We start from the raw sequence: 22,803 nt of genomic DNA, 5'->3' as shown, positions 1-22,803 counted from the left end.
CACCATGGGGAAATCAGTGGGAAAGGGTCCAGGTTTCACTGGATGATGGTTCCAAGATGTTCCCAAGCACACTGGAAGCTGGGTTGCAAAAGCACGGCCTTGAACTGCCAATTAAACCCTTCATTAACAACAGCCCGAGGGAAGGTTGAGGTGCCTCAGGTGTTCAGACGACAAAGAAACCCTGAGATGCAAGCAGGGACACTCAACCACATCCTTGGGTTCCTGCATGGAACCAGCTCTGGTGAAAATATTTTTCTTCTGTTGGTTCTTGAACAGAAAAGCTGAAACCTGAGCTGAAAAAACCCCAACAGCAACTGCAGGCTCTGGGGTTCAGTTCATCTCCTCATCACTAAATGCTCAGATAGGATATCATTAATTAATCATTTATAATTTTTATATCATTATAGCACCATAAAATCCTTTAAGGTTGGAAAAGCCCGCTAAGATCGAGTCCAACCATCCCCCAGCATTGCCAAGGCCACCACTGCCCTATGTCCCCAAGAGCCACATCCACAGGGATTTTAAATCCCTTCAGGGATGGGGACTCAGCACTGTGCCAATGTCTGAGCACCTTTTCTGTAAAGCAGATTTCCCAATGTCCACTCTGAGCCTCCCCTGGCCCAGCCTGAGGCCGTTCCCTCTCCTCCTGTCCCTGTTCCCTGCAAGCAGAGCCCGACCCCCCCGGCTGCCCCCTCCTGTCAGGGACTTGTGCAGAGCCACAAGGTCCCCCCTGAGCCTCCTTTGCTCCAGGCTAAATTTATTATGGAATTTCACTCTAGAAAGGCTCCCCTTCGAAGGGAAGGACGCGGAGCAAGGACTGGGAGTGAGCAGGGACACCAGCTCACCTGGCTGGGAATGCCCTGAGGAGCAGGATAATCAGGATAATGTGCAGATAATCTCAGGAGGGGAAGATTAGAGTAAAGAGGAAGGACCAGGATGCCACCAGCTCTGCCCTGGGGCTGCATCCAGCGGAATTCACACAGGGAAAACGGGAGATTAGTAGCTCATAAGGAGCAGGAACTACTTAGGATTGTTTTGGAAATCAGCTCCGTAATGGGGCAGATGGGTGAAACAAATGAAAGGAACAGGAGCACCAGGGTATGACAGGAGGACCCTGACACTCCGTGGTCCCCTGGACTCTGCTCCCAGAGCTGCTCCGGGGGCCACAGGGACAAAAGAAGGGCCGGGAGGTTCCTCTCTTGACCAGCAGCTCCCTGAGCCGCTGCTCCCCACAACAGAGCGGTTTTGGGGTGCAGCCACAGCTCTCCGAGACCCTTTCCCACTGAACAGATGCCTGCCGAGGTGATCACCCTCTGCTTTCCAGACATTCCAGCCAAACCCATCCAGATCCAGTGCCCTGGCCTGACACAGGACCCACGAAAGCATGAAGGGCTCCTGCATCTTAAACACATTCCCCACCTCCTGCTGCCTCCTGGCAGCGCCTTGGCTTTGAGCTCAGCTATTATCAGGTTTGGCTTCAAACACAGCGATCAGGTTTTGGTTTTAAACACACCTATCGTTTTTTGGCTTTAAACACAGCTATTATCAGTTTTTGGCTTTAAACACAGTTCCAGTTTCTTGGGATCAAGGCTGAGCCCGCATTCCTTTCCCACAGTCCATGTTTGGCATCCCTCACCTGCTCTGTGTAAGGAATCACCGCATCCCTTCTCGGATGTGTATCTGCTTGCTGATCCTGATCCCGCCAAAGGAAGGGTCCCTCTGGCTCCGGCAGGATGTAAATTAGGTCTGATCCAGCAATGAATGTGTTAACATTTACAGACCAGCTTAAATCCTAATGATTAAATCCTAACGAACTGGAAGTCGGTCCAAGCCTGGAGGCGTTTCTGATTGTGGATGGGCTTAATCCCTTGTGCAAATTCTGGCTCAAGTGGGGAGAGCAGCAGCCAGCAGGTGGAAAACAGGGATGGCAGCCTGCAGGAACAATTCCAGCCTCACCACAGCACAGGATTTGGGGTCTGGGAGCTGCCCCACAACTCAGTGCTGCTCCTTGCACTGCCTGCACCCCACAAAGCCCTGGGCAGTGTTGGGTGAAGCTGCACAAGACAAAGGGCTGGATTTGAGTGACCAACAGATGATACAGCACTGTAGGGCTTTAAGATGATTTCTTTTTAGATTTGGTTTCCACTCTGTTTTCTGTTTCACTCTCTCAATATTTCCAGCCTGGATGTTTATCTTGGAGCTTGCCCATTGCCTTTGGATCTCGCTGCAGTTCCCCCCATGACAATACCTCTGGCTTGGTGTAATAATAGCACCAAGGATTAAATTTACACCATCTTCAGGTGTCTTTGAGCATCTGACTGCTCACAGTTCACAGAAAACCGAGGAAGAAAGAGCTTTGAAGGGTGTCCACAGCCCAAATCTCTTTAAGATCCCATTCTCTGATTCCATCTCTTTATCTCAGCTGCTCCTGGCGTGAGGCTCCAGTGAATCCAGAGGCTGATCCACTTCCCAGTGCAGCACCTTTCTGGAACTGGGCAGAATTTCTGCCTCTGCAGCTTTTTGGGCATTCCCACACAAAGCAGGCAGAGCAGAGAAACATTAACCATCAGCTTGCAGTATTTATTTTATTGCTTCCCACTAAGCCTGGAGGGGCTCTGTGGTACCACCTCCTCTGCAACTGGTTCCTAAACACAAACCATCTCTGCAGGGTTCTCTGTCAAACCTCCCAACATCCTGAATTTTCTTTGCCAGTCTTTTCCTAAATTACAAGAAATCGCCCCAATTTAAACAACATTTCCAGCAAATGCCAACAACGAGCCCAGGAACTCGGTTCAGCAAAGCTTTGTAACCAGGCTCTAACGTGAGTTCATTTAGAAATATTTCCTATATTGACAGAAAAACTGAACCCGTGAGATCATGCTGGATTTATTTTTACAATCCAATATATTAAAAATGCATATTCCAGACACGGTGTCATTGTGTGGTCATTTCTACCACGCCCCATGGATCTTTCTTTCTTTTTCTTTCTTTCTTTTTCTTCCTTTCTTTCTTTCTCTCCTTCCTTTCTTTCTTTCTTTCTCTCCTTCCTTTCCTTTCCTTCCTTTCTTTCTTTCTTCCTCCCTTTCCTTTTTCCTCTTTCCTTTCCTTTCCTTTCCTTTCCTTTCCTTTCCTTTCCTTTCCTTTCCTTTCCTTTCCTTTCCTTTCCTTTCCTTTCCTTTCCTTTCCTTTCCTTTCCTTTCCTTTCCTTTCCTTTCCTTTCCCTTTTTGCTTTCAGAAGGATTTGAATGAGTACCTTTCAAGAAAGAATCATAAATACAGGACTAATTTGGATATCTTAAGCAGAAATGGCCAAAGGAGAGAACAGAACGAGGCAAGACAAAGTCCCAAATGCTTTGAGTGTCCCAAAAGCCAGCGTGGATTAAGGTGTAAATGCAGAGGAAGTTGATTTATGGGAATTAACCAAACTGAAGAGCAAAAGCAAATAAATGCTGGATTATCTCCCAGATGTACCAAGTGGAGATGGAAGAGTTTTGGCTCTGGGTGAGGACTGTGCAGACATTTTTTTCACTGACAAAGTGAAAGGCATTTTGTCTTGCTTTAAAAAAAAACAACCTCCTTGCATAACACTGAACCAGTCAGAGCTGTTTATCTAAATAATTTCTATCCAACAGCAGAGTCCTGATGGGAAAAAAAATGGATTGATGGGAAAAGGCAGTGCCTGGTTCAGACAACCAAGTGCTTTCTGCTCTTCTCTTGCAGGGAAAATCAGGAGTGCAGGACAGGAGTGGGATACCCTGGGTCTGGGGACACTCCTGTCCCTCTCCAGAGCTGCATCCAAAGGCTCCTGCTCAACACCAGAGTCTCACCCCTCCAAATTTCCAGCCTAAACCCGGGGTTCTGGAGGGTGCTGCTTTAGGGGAGTTGAGTCCATAATGATGCTGAGAGAAGAAACACGCTCAGGGAAGCTTTGCCATTAATTACTAGGTGCATCAATTAATTATTTTCATGGCTATGCACATACCCAGTGCCCCCTCTCTGGGTAAATTATTTGTACATCGTTCAGTAAATTCTGTTTTGTTCCCACCTCATGTTCCAGCTTCGCACGGGATGAAATGAAAGGGTTTGGACTTGGCAGGTCTCCCTTAAAACAAACAGATGAATAAAATTCTCTCATACTTTCCAAAGAGCAAAACCCTTGTGCCTTGCTTAGAAAATGGGAACATGCTGGCTCTGGTTCATGATAATATTTCAGCAACGTGAGGGCTGCATTTCACTTTGCAAAAAGAAGAGAACTGCCCAGACTCCCACATCACTGCATAATATAGGGAAAAGTTCTGGGGAATAAAAGCTACTGCTGTTTGACACCCCTTTAAAGGCACGGGGCAGCCAGGGTTGAAATGGCTCCCTGGGAAAGCAGAAGCAGAAAAGGAAAAAATTCATTATGCTGTGCTTTGACAGAATGACATTTATAGAGTCCCACAGCACCTCTGGATAATAATAATAATAATAATAATAATAATAATAATGAGAGATAGTGGAAGGTGTCCCTGCTTATGGCAGGGGTTGGAATAAGATTATCTTTAATGTCCTCCCCAACCCAAACCATTCTAGGACTCTGTGATTAAAAAATACCAATAATTAAATAAGATCTGCCTAAGGAATTGCTTTTCTTAGTTCTTACCTCACTATTCAGACTGATGGCTGCTTTCAATGATGCCTCCAATCCAGATATGGATAAAAAATCCAAAATTCCTGTGGGTTTGGGATGCTGGTTTGAAGGGATTAGCAATGGGGTGGCATCAGGGAGCCCAGACTAGCACTGGGGCCACATTAGAGCCACGAAATGGAGCCAAATATTGATCAAAAATCAATAAATCAGCCCTGAGATTCTGATCCAGAGATGGTTTTCTCCTCCCGAACACCTGAAGCGTCCCTTTGCTAACACAACTCCTGCAAAGCCCAAGGGCATTCCCTGCAGGCTGGGGTGGCTCAGCAGCTGCAGCTGGTTAGGGAACAACCTTGGAAGCAGGGTTTGGATCTTTCCTGGCAGATTTCTGACATCGTTATTCAGGATGAACTGCAAATCATGTGCTTGAAGTTATGGGAATGGCAGGAAACTTCTGGCACTCATGTTTTGTTTGACAGAGCTATTTTAAGGTTACGTTTGGAAGGTCGGCTCGGCCAAGTTTCGAAATGCAGAGGGGGAAAAAACGTGAAATGTTTTTGTAGAGCAGTCAAGAGGGATAAGATTACACGTGCTCAACGCTGCCTCCTCTCTCGGAGCTTTGTGCTGCCCAGAAAATCCCCTCCCTCCTGCTGGATCGCCTCCCGCAGCCGCAGGGGTCTCACACACCCTTATCCACCTCTCATCGGGAATCAAGCTCCAGATAAGGAGGTTTGGATGGAAGGATCATCAGCTCCACCCCATAAATCTGCAGCTGCTCTGCCCTGAGTGATCCCAGACCCCCTGGCTGTTGGTCTGAGGGGCCTTGGGAGGGGATGGATGGGGCTGGAGCACATCCCATCCACATCCCTGTCCTACACACCGGGCACTGGGCACCAAGACAAGCAAAGGGAAGAGACTTCCTTTAAGAGCTTGGCCACATCCCTCAGTATTTTTTGTTCAAATCCCTCCTAGCTGGGAGGGAATATTCAGAATTTAGGGCTGAATTTTGCACATTTTGTTTAGACTTGAGAAGGATGCCCAGCCCCAAATTCTGAAAATCCTGCTTTGAGGAAAGAACTGTGTAAAAATGGCAGTTTTCTACTCAGAAATGGGACAAATCCCTCCTAAAACACACATTTTATGAGTGCCCTCTGAGTTTATTCCAGCCTGGTGGATGCATCTCCATCAACCCCATTCCCAGCTCTGTACAATTCCCATCCAGCCCCCAGATCCCACGGAGCTCTGGCCTCAAACATCTCATGGCTTTCACAGGCACAAAAAGCGTTCAGGGACCTGTTGGACTGGGAAGCTGAAATTCCCTGGAGACTCTTCTCCATAGGGAAAAGCTCTCCACATTTGCTTGGTGCTGCATGAAGTGTTTTTCCAGTGTTTTTCCATGTAGGAATGGGAGCACAGCACATCCTTCTGCCTCTCCGTGTCTGCCAGGAGATGCACAGATAAATCCCATCACCAAGGACATGCTGGAGATTGGAGTCAGTCTCTAGTCAGGGAAAAACCCCCCAAAAATATGGAATTTTTCATTTTTAGTCACATGAAGGTACAGAGGTTGCTCAGGTTTCTTTGAGGAATTAAATAAACTGTGGATGGCACTGTGCATCTTCTTCACAGATTTCCTCCCCCTCATACAGGAAAGTGAATTTCTGGGACATATTTTAAAAAATAAATTCATTTATATATATGAAAGAAATGCAGCCAAGGTTGAGCCACCTTTCCAATGGCTCAATCTGCATATTAAAAGCTTTATTCCCAAATATTTTCCTGTCCTCCCTGCAGCACTGGATTGAGAAACAGCACCACGAGGGTGCTTTGTACCCCAGTGGGAAGAGGATGGGAACAACAACAAGGTTTTAAGGAACACTTTTCTGTTTGCCTCATATTAAATCTCTTTTGTCAGGAGTCCTTTTTTTTTTTTTTTTTTTTTGTAAGGGGAAAGGAACATTTTAAATTTTGCAGTGATTCCTGTCTCTCCCAAGTGCTTATTCCTGGCTGAGACTTGGAATGCTCAAGCAAAAGAAAGTTTTGGAATTGCTTGCTCCTTGTGACACACTCCTACCTTGGCAAGAGGATTGTCACCTCCTCTGGAATACTGAGGGAAAACCACACGTTTATACATGAGAACATCAAAAATGGAAACATTCAGTGTGAAGCAAATGGTGGGTTTTTATGGCATTAATAAATCACATGGGAAATTATTTTCAAGCTATTTTTCCATCCTAAGCTTTATTTTTTTTCTTTCTCTCCTATGGAAGAACATCCAACCTTCCCATTCTCCACCAATTACCAGGTTTATTCCCTGATAAAACTATTGCAGATTTTCTTTGCCTGGGAGGCAGTTTTTCCAGAAAGCAACATCCCACTCCTTCCTGGGTGTCAGGCCACTGCAAATACAGCTTTGAACTCTCCCAACCTGATAGAAAAACCTGGAATACTGAACCCCACAAAATGAGTTTCAGGCTTTCTGCAGCTCATTTTATCTCTCCCTAACTCCTTCCTGCTTTCCCTTATTTTCTGGAGTCACAGCTTTATTTCTACTCCTCCCTCCCCTCTCCTTCCTCCTAACATTTAATTTGTCTTATGTGCCTCAAATAGTTCTTTCTTCTGGTGACCTAATATTTTAACCTTAAGCATGATGAGAAACAGACTTCACAAAGCTGACACGTGAATTAAAAGTGAAACACATGCCTCAGCACAAGTTAATTAAAAATAATACCTATAATGTTAGCTTGTTTCAGCTATTATTCGACCACAAATTTGCACCCATCAATAAAGGGAGTCCACAATTGCTGCAAAAATAACACTAAGCTCGAACTTACCAAAATTGGCTGCTTTAATTCTCTTTTTATTTCACAGATAAAAAGATCTCCCTGACAGGAGGGGGCAGCCCGGGCGAGGTGGGGCTCTGCTCCCAGAGAACAGGATGAGAGGAAACGGCCTCAAGTTGTGCCAGCAGAGGTTTAGGTCGGATATTGGGAAGTTTTTTCATGGAAAGGGCGATCAGGCATTGGAATTGGGGCAGTGGTGGAGTCCCCATCCCGTGAGGGATTTAAAATCCCTGTGGATGCGGCTCTTGGGGCCACAGGCCAGTGGTGGCCTTGGCAGTGCTGGGGATGGCTGGACTTGATCTCAGAGGGCTTTTCCAACCTAAATTATCCAATGGCTCTGTGAAATTCCAGAGTCCTTTAACAAAATGCAGCATGTTTTCCTCAAGAACCTTCCTAGGAGTTAGGCCCGGGTGGGAACACGGCGCTTTCCCCAGCAGTCTGGGACTGTCGGGTTTAGGAGCAAACTTGGGCTGGGGCTAAATCCAAACCCTTTTGAAGCAGCTGCTCTCACTGAATTAGTTGGTCAAGCCTAACAACTGTGAAAACATTGGGAGTTCACAAAAACTGCAGGTCCATCATAAATCCAGCCCCTGCCAGCGACACGGATTCCTCAGCTGGGAATTGCCAGGGCTTTAAAGGGCATCACCACTGGTATCAGACTGGGAATGGGCTGTGGAAAAGATCCTTGTGGAGATAAGAAACTCCTTCTTAAGACAACAAACACAGGGAAAAGCTGCTCCAGTGGAAATGAAGAGCTGTCCCTCCGTGCCCTCATGGAAATGGGATAAGGCACGGGCAGAGAACCTTTTTGTTTTCCTTCAAAACATTTTCCCTCTCTCCGGGGGCTGCAGAGACCTGAGTGAAGCAGCCACACTCCAGAACCACGCTGGGACCAAACCACTCCTGTTTCAGAAGCTAGGGCTGGAATATTCAAAATGTAGAGCCCAATTTTGCACATTTTGATCAGCCTTGAGATCAGCCCTAAATTCTGGTAATCATGCTTAGAGGAAAGAACTGTGTAAAAATGGCATTTTTCTACTCAAAAATGGGACAAATCCCTCCCAAAACTTCAGTTTTTAGGAAAAAAAGCAGGCAGTTACTGCCTTTTCCTCCTGTTTAAGAGTGAGTATGTTCCAACACACCTTCCTGCCTGTTTTCTGGAAGCTGCATTAAAAGAATTATTAAGTAAATTCTAACCCCTTTTTCTCTTTCTTTTCCTTTTCTCTTTTTTTTTTTTTTTTTTTGTTGGAAACTTCTAATTTTTCAAGGCAAACCAGTTTGAAACTACAAATTTAAATTGTTTGTTTGCAGTTTGCAGAAAACATCTAAACCACTGTCCCTTCACAGCCTTTTTACAGCCAATAATTGGTATTCAAGGTGAAAAAACCCCACTTTTCACCCCTCACAACAAGCACATTTTAAAATTCATGTGGCTGAAAATGCACAAATTTTTCTGGACTTGTCTAAGTTTTAGGATATGGAATTTATTGGTATTTCCCAACACATAAAAGGATCCCAATTGCTTTATTTAGTTGTGTTTTATTATTCCAGTGTGCCAGCAACTGAGAATAGGAATCCCCTTGAGGTTTGCATTAGAAGGAATTATGTTAATGTACCACTGGGACCAGATCACAAATTTGTAAGGCATTTTACACATGATTATTTGGGGTGCTTTGATGCAAATTATATTCAGGGTGCTGTTAACATCCAGTCTGCCAGACTTCCTACCTGTGCCACCAACATTTCAGCTGCAAATCTGAAATTAATTGGGATTGATAAGCTCCAGTGCATGGTATGTCTGATATGAATGCATTCCCCAACCAGAAAAATGTTATTTAAGATAACAGACCTGTTTCTAGAACTTTTGTTTTAACAACATCTGTCCTGGCACACTCGAGCAGTTGTGCTGGATCAGATTTAAAAGCTGGGTTTTATCTCGGAGTAGGTGAGATGCTGGCTCAGATCAATACTCACTCTTATCGTGGTCTTGTAACACAAAACATGTATTTTGTAACTGCATAAAAAATTAAAGGAGGATTAAGCCAAACATCGTTTAAAAGGCAGGCCCAGCCCCCATCCACGCAGCAAAACCATTTGGAGTTGAAAATCAAAGGCAACTCTGATATTCCTACCCTGCTGCTCCTTTGATCCAGCCAAGGAACTTTATTTTGGCAAGACCACGATTGCCTGTTTTGTCTGAAATGCCAAGGATGGAATAATCCACGTTATTCATGGAAAATACACAGCTGAAACCCGGAGTTCCTCCAGTTTATCCCCACACAGCTGAGATCGGACCCTGAAACAGCTCCTGATGCCCCAAACAGCTCCCAGTGCAAAGCAAACACTCCCCAGATCCTTCCCTCACATTTAGCATTGCTGGAATAATAATTTTCTCTCATTATCTCTTGCTCCTTCCCAGTCTCCAAAAGATGGGATACTCCTGGAAGGGCAAACCCTCACTTGATACTTGTGCCTGGGCTGCTTTGTACCCATTGAGGAGGAAAAACTGACACCACCAAATTTTAAATAAATGCTGAAAAATTACCATGAGGGCCAGAAGTCAGACAAGGAGATTCCCAAAACTATCAGAGCTGCCAGCAGTGCAAAAGAGGCTTTGTGATGCTTTCAAGTCCAAGATGAAGAGTTTCTGCTGTAATTCATACTTGTTTCTCACAAGATGGAAATGGTGGAGCTGTCACCAATAACGCAGGGTTAAAGACATTTATTTATCATTTAAATGCAATAAAATAGTCTCTGTTCCAAAAGTAACTAAAGAAGACACTCGAGAGGAATTACTGAAGCCAAAGCTTTTAAACACAGGCAGGTTGAGGCAATTTCCATCCCAGAACTGTAGAAGAAACCTCTCCATGATCTCTGCAGGGTATCCCGTGCTGTCCATACTCACACACATCCTGGGAAAGCCCAAATCACTCCACTCCTGTTTGCCTTACACCATCCAAGCCAAACCAGTGGAATGGCTGGAATGAAGCCCAAACAATGCAGGATTTGAGGTGGTGACAGAGCTGGGGGCAGTTCCCAGGAGTTTATGGAGAAGAGACCTCTCAGGGTCACTGTGGCAGAGTCAAGAGCTGGGCTGTCCAGGGAACAGTGGTTGTGTGTTTAGGATCCTGAAGGGGGATTCTGACCTCACACAGCACAAGCATGATGAAATCAGATAAAATCAACATGAGACTTTTTGTTTTCCGAGGATGTGCCCCAGTTAACTGAAAATCACCAGAACTGAGCCATAACACACCCAGAAGAAGTTCTACAGCAGTGGGGACTGCAATGGTCTCTTCTCACTTTAAGCCCTCCCAATCTCTAAACCAGCTGGGACCCTTGAAAGGGGACTGGCTTGCAAAGTGTTCTTGGTGCTAATTGCTGGGCAGAACTGTGGCAAGAGAATGTACCCATTCATCTGGAGCAAAATCAGGATGGAGAGAAAATGATTTGTTTAAAGTAAATTCACCGCCACAAGAAATTTGGCTGGAGAACTATGGCAGGGTAACATTTGTGATTCATTTTTGCTGGGCTCAGGCACCAGTAACAGCATCCAAATACCAGCTCAGATGATAAGTGCTTTCCTTCCTCACCCAGGTAACCACACATGTTTTCCTGTTAACAAGATCAATAAACTTGACACACTCAGAAATGGATGATTAACTCCTTTTACAGTATTTGAGGTGGCCCGGGGTTATTGCTTTGAACAGCCAGAGCTGGAATGTCAGGAGTGGTTTTAATTATCAGGATAAATAATGTAACACCTTATAATCTTCTCCCTCGAACTGCAGGACTCTGTGATGGAGTTACACAGACTGGGAGTGAGTAGTAACTGCACACAGGCTGGCTGAACAGCGATGTTATCCTTGTAGGAAAATTCATTCCCAAGGTTTTACACCCTGTTGAAGTCATGAAAGCCCCCTGGGTCAATACAGATTTATTCCTACTTTTAGTGGTCTTACTAGGCTGAATAAACACTTGCCCCAACACTGGTTCTCCTAAAGGCTGCAGAAGCCTGGAGTAAAACCTTAACTCAAGCTTGGGATGGGTTCAAATGGAAAAAGAACAGGTTTAGTGGGATATGGGGCAGGAATTCCTCCCTGTGAGGATGGGGAGGCCCTGGCACAGGGTGCCCAGAGAAGCTGTGGCTACCCCTGGATCCCTGGAAGTGCCCAAGGCCATGCTGGAGCAGCCTGGGACAGTGGAAGGTGTCCCTGCCCATGGGATGAGCTTTAAGGTCCCTTCCAACCCAAACCACTGCATGATCCTATGAGGGAAGGAAGCTCTGCAGCTGCCCAGCTCCCAGCTGGGACAGAGATTTCTGGGGACAAGCTGAGGTCCAGCACTTGGCTCTGGATCCCAACCTGGGATGTCTCACCAGGCAAAAAGCAAAGGCTTGACACTGAGTGCATCTGAAAGGGGAGGAGAATCCCAAACTGCCCACGGAAAGAAAGGATTTACATCGAGAGGGAGATGACTTTTCATGTGGGTGAAAGAACGCCGAGGACAGGAAACAAATCCATCCCACAGAGCCACAGACGCTGCCTCTCCCCCTCCCAGTGCCCTGTGCTTTCAAGGCTGTAATTATTATCATTATTCCTACTTTTTGTTCTCCTGAATAACTCCTACCACAAGCAACCGGAGCTTTCACTACTGCAATGTTTGAAATGTTTCATCTTAATTCATTTTCCAGCCCACTGGTAGCAAGGCTGGCAGATAAACCAAAAACCTGCTTGAAGCTGTGCCCAGAGCTGAGCTTTGGATCTGATGAATCTCCAGCAGATCCCTCAGTGCTCCTCCTTTCCTTGGTTCCCCCTCAACACAAAATCAAAAGAGCAGAAGAGGATCTGTTTAAGGAATATCAGCAACAACTGGGCACTGAAGTAAAAGAACAAAACGAGACAGAGATTGAGATTTGCCCACTGAGGTTTTATTGCTGGCTTGTGTGAGAGATTTTACTGTGACCACAGAAACATTATAGGCCTTTAAAGAGGATTTTCCTCATAATGAAAGGCCTTGTGGCACAGGGGAGCCTCGTGCACCTTGGAGATGACCTCAGATATTATAAGTGGGTTCTGAAAAGTGTGAGTAGTTCTTTACTCCACCCTTACACCCACCCACTTCCACGGCCCAGGAAGGTTCTGGAGCAGCATTCAGCCTCCAGATGCTGCAGGGTTGGAAATAAAACAAGGACTTGGAAACACACTTGTTCCATGTGAGAGATGCCCCATTCTCTCTTTCAGAATATCATCATTAAGTCACCATTTCATTTGCCAGTGTTCTGACTCAGTTACACTGAACTCATGACAGCCAGGCACCATTTTACACCACAAGCACCCAGGTTAGAGAATCATTTCCCTTCTTTCCTCCTCCACCTGCAGCCCTTCCCACCCCTTCCCAGGAGTAAAATGCAGGGCAGTAGAGGCAGTGGGGACCAGAGGAACTCAAGCCATGTGTTCTCCTGCAGCACTGAATCCTCAGAGTGACTGTGATCCCACCACAAGCTGGTGGGCAGGGAAATCAAGGACCTTGCTTTCCAATCCTTTAGATTTTTGTTGTGCTTTGTTTTATAACTGCTTAAGGCAGGCCAGCAAACCCCCAGAACAGAATAGAAAGCTCCCAAAGCCTGGGGCTGAGGTGAATTTTCCATTAGAAAATACAATCCTTGTCCCCAAAACAACAGTCCCCACCTCTGTCTTAGCAACTCTGCAGTGAAAGGCCACTGAAGAAGGAACTGGGTTGGATTTACACACAAATAAAACAACAGATCAATAATTTTCACATCTTGTGTCGTCTGAATTACAACAAAAATCAGGTCTAATCCCACATGAATTAGAAACTCTCTAAAGCATCATTTTTCATTTGTCCTCTTTGAGGACAAGACACACATTCAGGCCTTCCAAACCCAACCAGCACAAAGCCAGGCTCTGCTCAGCCAGGACTGAAACCTGACCCAGGCCAGGATGACTGAAATCCATTGTTACTGTAATATTGTCAGATCTTTCCTCACAGCCTTCAGGCTCAAAGAAATCCCACTAAGCCACTTAAAATGTCCTTCTGATTAGAGCTAAATGAGATTTTTTTTTTTGATTAAAACTGTCTTAAAGAGCAAACCTCGCCTCCTGAACGCTGGAATGCTTCACAGAAACCCAGTGGTTTGGCCCAAAGTGCTGCTGCAAGCTTTTAGCAGCTCCATAAGGGATTTTGGGGTTGGCTTCAAAAGAGCTGTTACCTGGAATGACCACATGAAATATGGGAAAACCAGATTATGCCTCTGCTGTGAAGCAGAGCCAGCATCTTCCTCCCCTCAAGTGTTGCTGGGTTAGGGGCTGTGCAGTTTTTATTTTCTGAGACAAATGCCTGATGGCCTGAGCTTTGTTTCAACAAGGAATAAAAGCAAAGTTTGGAAGCTCAGAATGTTTAATCGAATCCAAGAGTTTGTTTCCAAGCAGACTTAGCTGCAGCCTTAACATGGAGCTTAGGAACACAGGTCCCCCGTCCTGGGGGGGTGAACTCCTACCCAGACAACTTCTGCAGGGAGAGCAGTGGGAAAAAGGCCTCTGGGTGACATTAAGGCATTAATGGGAACAATATTTGGCAGGTTGGACTGTTTGGTTTAACTCGCAAGACTGGGTTTATTATTAGTCAGACCCAGACTGCCAACTGGGCTCGATGATATTTATTATTTTTTACAACAGTTGAAGAATATCTCCATGAACACAACGGCCTGGAGGAAATGATCAGCAGAAGTAATGCAACTTCCCAGCCTTTCCTGATTTATTTTTTGCCTTTCTGTTGTCAAAAACTTCAAAATGATCCTCATGTTGCTCCTTTTTAAATAAATCAGGAAAAGTGGGCACAGAGTCTGTAACTCAGGGTCAAATTATGTCATCCCAGGATTTCTTTAGTGCTGTGGAAAGACTGATAACTGGGATATTCAATTAGAGAAAGGAAAATTTATCCTATATCTGTACTTTACTTATCAGTCCCCTTGGAGTCATAGAATTATAAAGCTTGGGAAAAATCCTTGAGTCCAATGAATAATCAGGATCCTGTGAGGGATTTGAGAGTTTCCTGGATCCAATGTTTAAAAGGGCAATAAGGTCTTGATGGACATATAAATATGAATATAAATAAAGTCATTGATCTATAAATAAAGGCAATAAAGATAGAATGACAGCATAAATGCCTCTTTCAGTTTTATCCTCAGCTCTCAGCTCCCTCAGGCTCTGGGATCTGGCCACAAATCCCACGTGCCAGGCCCGGGAATACTGACAGTGCAACGGGGTGTGTGAAAGCCTGGTGGAAATAGAAGCCCCAAACCCCTCAAATACTGACTGCAGCATTGCACAGGGTCCCTTCCACATGAACATTTATTCCCATGTGGAGCTGCTATGGGTGCTCCTGCACAGAAGGAAAACAAAGCCAGCTCTTCAACAGCACCCTGTCTTCCCTTTGTGCTACAGAAATGCAGCAGGGAGCTCCAGCTCCCCAGGTCCCAATGCACCTCACTCCCTTCTCCCTCCCTGCTTAAAAAAATATTGACATCTCTGTAATTGATTTGTTTTCAGATAATTCAGCTCCGGCTCCGCGTTGTGCTGGGCCTTTCCCCCGTGCCACGTGCGCACAGGAGGGGTTTCTGTTTGCACCGCCCGTAGATAAGGGAACACTTCAGCTGAAATCTGCAAAAATATTTATCAGACACCCTTTTAAAAGTCAAAAGCACTTTCTGAGCTCAATCTTTCACCAAACTCCAGGCCAATTTCTTTTCTGTAGACTTGCCACAGCATAACAAAATGCAGTTCAGGCCACTTCATGGCAAAGAACGTGGCTGTTTGCAGCACTGCTCACGTGAAAACCAGTGGGTGATGCAGGGCCACAGCAGACAGGAACAGTTGGATGTTGGGAAGGAATTGTTCCCTGGGAGGGTGGGGAGGCCCTGGCACAGGGTGCCCAGAGCAGCTGGGCAAGGCCAGGTTGGACATTGGGGCTGGGAGCAGCCTGGGACAGTGGAAGGTGTCCCTGCCCGTGGCAGGGGTGGGAATGGATGAACTTTAAGGTCCTTTCCAACCCACCCCACCCTGTGATTCCACTCCCTATTTTGTTTCAGGCCCCTCCTGCAATAGTTTGGGCTGATTCCCCCAGACCAGGTGTCCAGAGGCCCTTCAGCTGCACCAGCTCCAGTTCAGGCCCCTCAAACACACCTTAAATCTTACTGTGCTTCAGCTTCCCACATGTCTGGGAGATAAGAGGAGGTAAAGAGGCACAGGACCCTGGGATTCCCAGATAAGGTGTATATTTAGCTACCTAAGTACCCTGAGGTCGATAAAACACCCTGGAATAGGCTCTGTAGCCAATTGATTTCATACAAGACACAACTGTGACTTCCTAAATTCTGTATTACATTTACCCACAGGTTTTCAGTTCTTTTTGCTTGCTCAGGAAAATCCAAGAACTTGACTCCCAAAAACCTGTGAACCCTGGTCCCTCAGCAGCCCCTCAGCAATCACCTCACTGTCCCCAGTGCCAGAGCAGAACAATCCAGGGAAAAGGTGAGACAGAGGCACAAGAGATAAGTGTGCAGCAGATCAAAGACCCAGTGGAGAGGACAAGGCCAGCTCTCCCTGGAAACATTCCCATTCCAGCCCTGGCATGCTCCCAGCAGATAACCTGCCTGAGCCCCTGGCAGACTGAGGGAGTATTATTTTCCCTGGGATGAAGTCATGCAGCAGGACGTAACGTGGTTTGTGTCAGCATCAGCCACTCAGGCTCCAACCTTGCACCATGTGGGGTTTCTTTTTTTCCCCCAAATATATTTATATTGGCCTCTGCACAGAATATCCCACTTCAGGCTTGTGTCTCAGATCCCACAGGCTGTAGGAACGAGCTGTTGCACCAGCACACAGCGGGACTGTAAAAGATCCCACACCAAAACGCCTGGGAATTGTGTCCAGTCCTCATTCAACATTTCCATCATGGAACAGCAAGAGGCAGTTTCTGAGACAGCCACAAAACGTGGGACAGGCTGGAATTCCAAGATTCCAGGAGTCAAACCTGGCACCCAGAGTGCAGGGACATCGCTCTCAGGATGCTGCTGGAGCAGCAAATCTGTTCTGGCCTCTTTATTGGCGTTTTTTCCTCTCTAAACTTTACCTTCTGTGGCCAAGAGAGGAAAGTCTCTGTGTTCCTCTTTGAAAGCCACAATCACACACGCAGTTGGCCGAGCCTCACCTGGATGCTGGCCAGTGGTTACACATTTTCTTGTTGCAGGAACCATGCTGGCACACAGAGCCACTGCACAAAAGATCTGTTTTACTCAAAAACCCAGATGTGTTTAGCTGAAAGGAAACAAACAAACAAATAAATAAATAAATAAAAATCTCAATCACTGAAAAAAGAGGATGGGAGAACCCAGGGGGGAGTTGTGGTTTCACAAGCCTTGCAAGCTATTTCTGGGAATTGCAAACCCCATTTCGTTTCATGAATCAGATGCTCCTTAAAATTACAGGCCTCTCGTCTCCTCTTCCCCCTCTCCTTGTTCCCAGTGGTTAAATAAAGAACAAAACAATGCCATATTTAGGATATTTATATATAGAAGAGGCTCCACGAAGAACAAAAGGACTGTTCCAGAGGAATATTGGCACCAGGATGTTCATATTCCACTTGGGAAGTGCCAGTCCCTGCCATACACATCCAGGTTAAACCTCTTCAGAACATGCTCATGACACAATAAATTAATAACAAATACAGAGCATTTTCCTGCACTCTTCCCACTGGGTTACACTCCAGCAGGGCTTTTCCAGCTCGTTTTTACACCAGCCCACATAAACTCGCATTTTCCTTTTCTTTCTCACCACAGCTCTTGTGGAAGTTCTTGCTCCACCACCTCTCATTTCAGTGATTTGTGCCCAGGATTTCTCCTGCAGTGGGCAAAATTCGGGACAAGCACAAAGCCAAGGCTCCAGGTAATGGAAACAAGAGAGAATGAGACAAAAAGAACAAAAAGATTGGGCACAGAACCCTTTCCCAGGCTTCTCTCATCCCCAGGAATCTGCTGAGCTCTGACTTCATTCTGTTCTGGTTCTGATCTCTGCAGCCAGACCTGAGGTGAAGACCTTAAGGAACCAACCTTGCCAAAGACGATGGATAAAAAGTGACTTTCAAAGGGATGTGAAGCACAGGAACTTCAAAAATAATGTTAAAAATCGGGGGTTTTGGGAAATTTCGAGAAGCAAATTCCTGGTTTAGTGGAAGGTGCCCATGGCCAGGGGTTGGAATGAGATGATCTTTGAGGTCCCTTCCAGCTGAAACCCTTCTGGGACTCTGGGATGTGTGATACATTTGTGTGCACAATACACAGACACACGCAGAGCAGTGCACAAACACACTCTGCCACATGAGTTAACCAGCAAAGCTCTCCCTTTGATCTTCCCAAAGTTATCCCATCCACCCAATCTGCGTTTGCATTGAGAGATCCCATGGATAAAAGATGGAGCTACATCAGCTGAGGGTGGCCTTTTCCAGCCAGAGCTCACTGACCTCCCTGCCCCTCCCAGACCCCTGCCTGCTGTGGAGATGCCCTTGACACCATCCACGTTCTGGAAACTGTTCCAGAGCTCCAGCTGGAGAGCCTGGAGCTGGCTCCTGGGGGCACATCCGGATGTGGGACACTGGCATTCACACCCTTCCCACATTCCCTGAGCTGCCTGGAGCTGGCACTGCATCTGCAGCACCCAAAGATAAAAGAATGATTTATTTGTGGAGCATGGCTTGGGGTTGTTGGGTTTTTTTTTTTCTGAAAACAAAAGAAGCTTCTCCCAGCTAGGTCAGAGCAGTAGGGCAGGATCATGGAATGTGGTTCCAAGGGTTTTACAGCCGAGCCTTGTCCAGCACAGGAGAGTTAAAGGGAGGATGCTCAGGGCAGGCAGTGCTCCCCACCCCAGCAGTGCCTTGGGTTCCCAGTGTCCTCAGGGACAGCACTGCTGCCTTTGCTTTCCTTTGCCTCAAACTCATTTTCAAATCAGACTTTTGGCTCTAACAGAGCCTTAGGGAAAGCAGCAAGAACAACACACATGAATTGCTGTGTTATCTACCCCTGCCTGTCTCCTTTTCAAGAAATCATCATTTCACCTTCCCATTTACACGTGGCCCATCTGTTTTGCTGCCATCACATCGGGGCAGAGCTCTGCACCTATAAATTCTGGAAGGAAAAGTGCTGAGTGAGTGGGTATTTTTAAAAACACCATCCTCAAAGGAAATCTGTAAATGAACAGAACCTTCCACTCGTGGCTGACTGATAAAGACACGGGAAAAGCAGGCCCAGGTTCCGAATTTTATGACCCAGCTTCCAGACTATTCCCAAAGAAAGTGTTTCCCCAGAAGGAGGATGATGAGAGAGGTCAACCAGGTGCTTCATCTCTCACCCTGGAGCTTGAAACTGACACAGCTTGGCTTGGTTTTCACACAAAAAAGCAGAAAAATTAATTTCATTGCTACAAATTCATTTTTCAACTTGCACAGGGAGAAGACATGGGAGTCACACAATCCAATCCCCAGGATTTTCTTTGCATGGAAGGAGCAGCAAACACAAAGGACCAGAATTCAAGGCAATTTCCCTCCTGCATTTCACAACATTCAACTGAAGTGTGATTAAATATCTTTTTTTGTTACAAAATTATAAGGCACAGCTATAAAATCAACTACTAAAGAGGACATTTCCCTTTCTTTTCCTTCTTTTCACATTTTCACATCCTTTCTGTGTATTTTAGCTGGTTAAGTTGTGGTCTTTTTTTTTTTTTTGAAGGGCAGCAAAAAACCACCAAAACCCTGCCAGAAAGGAAAAACGGGAAAAAAGGCTCCCAAATGTATTTTGTTTTAAAAAGTGAGGCAATCCTGAGTGCTCTAGACAGTGGAACTCCAGCCCAGCTCTCTGCTTTCTGTGCTCACACTGCTCTCACGTGGGTTTTGACCACCAAGGACGTGTTGTTTAACCCCACAAATTTCAGAAACCCCAAACTAGGTGGGAGCAGCACAAAATCCCCATTTTCTCACCTCATTCATTAAGTCTCCAAACTGCTGAAGAGCCCAACAGCCCCCGAATCCCACAGCAGCAGGAAACCTCCCTCCCCAGAACACCACAACCACCAAAGAGAGCTGAAATCCCAGCAAAGAGCTCCCCTTCCAAAGCAAACTCCAGGATTCCACAGCAGGCACCTTCACAAGGGAAGATAAAACCACATTTTCGGCTGTTCCATTAGAGGGCATCCTACAACATCCTTTTGTGGTCAGAGGCTTCTCCTCATTTATATCCTCTGCAATAGTTCATGAAAGATCTTCCAGAAGGAGCCAGGAAAATTCACATCCCCAGGTTTTTGCATCCTTTGTTATCACATTAATTGCATTAATAGATTAACTTTCTGCTTTAGTTGGTTCTGTGCTCCTCTCCCCTCACCAGGAGAGGTGGATTTTCAATATTCTTCCACAATGTGAGATGTGAATAAACTGGACACAGCACCACAGAACTGCTTGCAAACCTCAGGACAGCTGGAGATCACACTTGAAATAAGGATTAAGGGACTGCAACAGGTGAGCAGGTTTGATCAGGTAGTTTGAAATTAGAGATAAAAGTGAATATTCTCAAAAACTGCCCATGACAGAAGCTCCACTGCCAAAATACAACGTGGGAAGTGCTCAGACCCAGCAGCAGGGGCCAAACCTGAGCTGCAGGACACAGGGAGTTGTGGTACAAACAGCCACTGCTCCCACCCACCTACTCAATCTTTAAAACCTCAGGTTTCAGACAGTTTACTAATGCAGGTACAGAGAGATACAGACACAGTTTATGACCCTTCAAATCAGCAAGAAGCCCCTGGGTAGTAAAATCTGCTTGCAGTGATAAATATTTTCCAGCTTGGGCTGTGACATGGATGAAGTACCTGTAGGTACACTGAAATCACTTCACAGACTGAAGGCACCAGAGGATCTAAAGGTAATAATACTGGAAATTAAGAAGTCTGGGGTAAGAAATAGGAGTTGACACGATAACATGAAAATGTAACTGTGAGACAGATAACTCAGTTATAATAAATTACTGACTTAAAGCAGAATGCAAAAGTGCTCCTGTCACACCAAATGACAAATGAACTTCTGACTGCTGAAATGCAAGATTAATGAATGCACACAAGAGACATGAAAGGACTTACGAGGATCCTGGGCTTGCTGTTGGCGGGGGACCTGGAAAAGTGACAGAAGAAAAACAGCGTGATGAGTTACGGCGAGGTAGCAAGCAGGGAGCTTTTGAAAACCTTTTAAAAGATAAAAGCGCCAGCCTGTCATGCTGGCTGTGGTTTATGTAGCTGAACAGAGGAGTGGCAGCCCCTCAGTACCAAAGACAAGCCTGTGTTGGCTGCAGAACACGACACGAGGACAATAAACAGGTGAGGAACTCACCCTCCTCTTGAAACTGCCTTAGGAGAACATCTAATGATGAATTTCTTACCAGAAATCAGAAAACATGGGAGATTTATGAAAAAAGGCTACGAAACTCATCACATCCATCATCCTTTGTGTGTTATTTGTCCAGTTCCAAAGAGGATTAACCAGGACTGTGTGCAAATATCTTCATCTCAGTGAATTATTTCCCCCTGACCGTGGAGGAGGAGAAGACACACAAAACCTGTTTCTTGTTTGGAATCTTCTGAGTGGTAGGATCAGCTTTGAAGGCAGTTATCTCAATATAAACTTGTAAGAATGAGTGCTTATTTTCCCTGACAGGTATACATGTGTCTCATCACAGGCCCTCAGTCTGCAGTGCCAGCTGAAATTTCTCACTCACCAGACACAGAGGTCACTCAGGCACTCCAGAATAAAGGAGTTTTTCTCCTCTGGTCTGAATCCACCCAGGTATTAATGGGGGGCTCAGCCTGGAGCAAAGGAGGCTCAGGGGGACCTTGTGGCTCTGCACAACTCCCTGGCAGGAAGGGGCAGCCCAGGGGAGGTCGGGCTCTGCTCACAGGGAACAGGGACAGGAGGAGAGGAATTGGCCTCAAGTTGCACCAGGGGAGGTTTAGGTTTGATATTGGGAGAATTTCTCCTCCAAAACTGTTGGAACAGCATGCCCAAGGCAGTGGTGGAGTCACCATCCCTACAACTGTTCAGAAAACATGGATGTGACACCCAGGACACGGTTTGATGGTGAACATGGAGGTTGTGCTGGTTGATGGTTGGACTTGATGATCTTAAAGGTCTTTTCCAACCTGAACATCCCATGATTCTATGGAAGTACAGCTGTTCCTACAATCCCATGGATCCAATTACTTAGGAAATCTGTGGATGGGGTTAAAAGGGCAGAGATCCCAGCCCTTGTAGGACAGACAACAGGGTCCAAAGTCTCTCTCAGGGGTTTCCAATGGCTCCTCAGCTCCCCAGACCACTTCTCCAAGCTCCATCCCAAGGAATGTTCCTGCCCTACCATCCTAACACCCTCCCTGGGAAGCAGAGCTCCAGCCAACCCACGGATTCCTGGGCTCTCTGCACAACCTGGGTTTAACAGGTTTAACAAATTTGGCTTTTCCATCCCGACCAATTCCATGATACCACTACAGCAGTGCACTGATTTTCCCTGGACAAACTCTTTCTCCTAAGTAAGAGTTGGAACAGCTTAAGAGGAGAAAACTCACCAAACTTTACAAAGAGCACCCCGGTGGTGGAGACCGTCCTCCTGCCGTTGGTGGCCACGCACTGGAAGTAGCCGGTGTCGGTGGTGTCCAGGTTGCGGATCCGCAGGCGGGATCCATAGGGGGTGGCTCGGAAGGAGATCCTGCGAGGCTCCTGCACCACGGGAGCGTCGTTCTTCAGCCACCTGACCGTGGGAGGGGGGTTCCCAGAGACTTTGCAGTGCAGCTCCGCCGTCTGGCCAAGGGTGGTGGTGATGTTGTTCATGGGTTCATCCAGCGTCAGGAAATAATCTGGGATTGGAGAGAAAAGAAGGAGAATGAAGAACTCCAGAGCAGGGAATGTCAGTGTGGAGAAAGCTCCTGCTTGTCTTTGGAAGGGACACAAAGGAAGTGGATGTCAGGTTTCCCTCTGCTGTTTCAACATCTCCTATTTGGCTTCATTCAGCACAGGAAAAACGCTGCTTCCCTTTTTTCTTTTCTTTTTCCCAACCAATAAACATGAAGAACATCTCAGAACTCCAGTTGTTCATTTTGATGCTGACCTGCCTCTGCTCATGCTAGAATCCACAAAATATAGGAATATATGAAAGGAATCATTCAGAAGCCAAAATCCTGTTACCCGGAGAAGCTGTGGCTGCCCCTGGATCCCTGGAAGCGT

The 22,803-nt window shown here is 46.1% G+C and overlaps 1 protein-coding gene across 2 annotated transcripts in view; it reads right to left on the bottom strand.

The window, feature by feature from the left end:
• Positions 1 to 22,803, bottom strand: part of ROR1 (receptor tyrosine kinase like orphan receptor 1) — a 146,565-nt gene that overhangs the window by 13,633 nt on the left and 110,129 nt on the right. The window contains exons 3-4 of one of the 2 annotated variants that reach the window (XM_082286702.1): positions 22,149 to 22,436; positions 20,673 to 20,703 (exon numbers count right to left, since the gene is read on the bottom strand). In XM_082286702.1, the coding sequence (XP_082142828.1) occupies positions 20,673 to 20,703; positions 22,149 to 22,436 (319 nt within the window). Of the gene's footprint in view, positions 1 to 16,701; positions 16,803 to 20,672; positions 20,704 to 22,148; positions 22,437 to 22,803 lie in introns of those variants that run through there. The other variant, XM_082286703.1, reaches the window with a different exon arrangement.

Source organism: Coloeus monedula (genome assembly GCF_965178545.1).
Source record: "Coloeus monedula genome assembly, chromosome: 9".
NCBI lineage: Eukaryota > Metazoa > Chordata > Aves > Passeriformes > Corvidae > Coloeus > Coloeus monedula.
The sequence above is the reverse complement of the archived record's forward strand: the minus strand, read 5'-3'. Positions and strand labels throughout refer to the sequence as shown.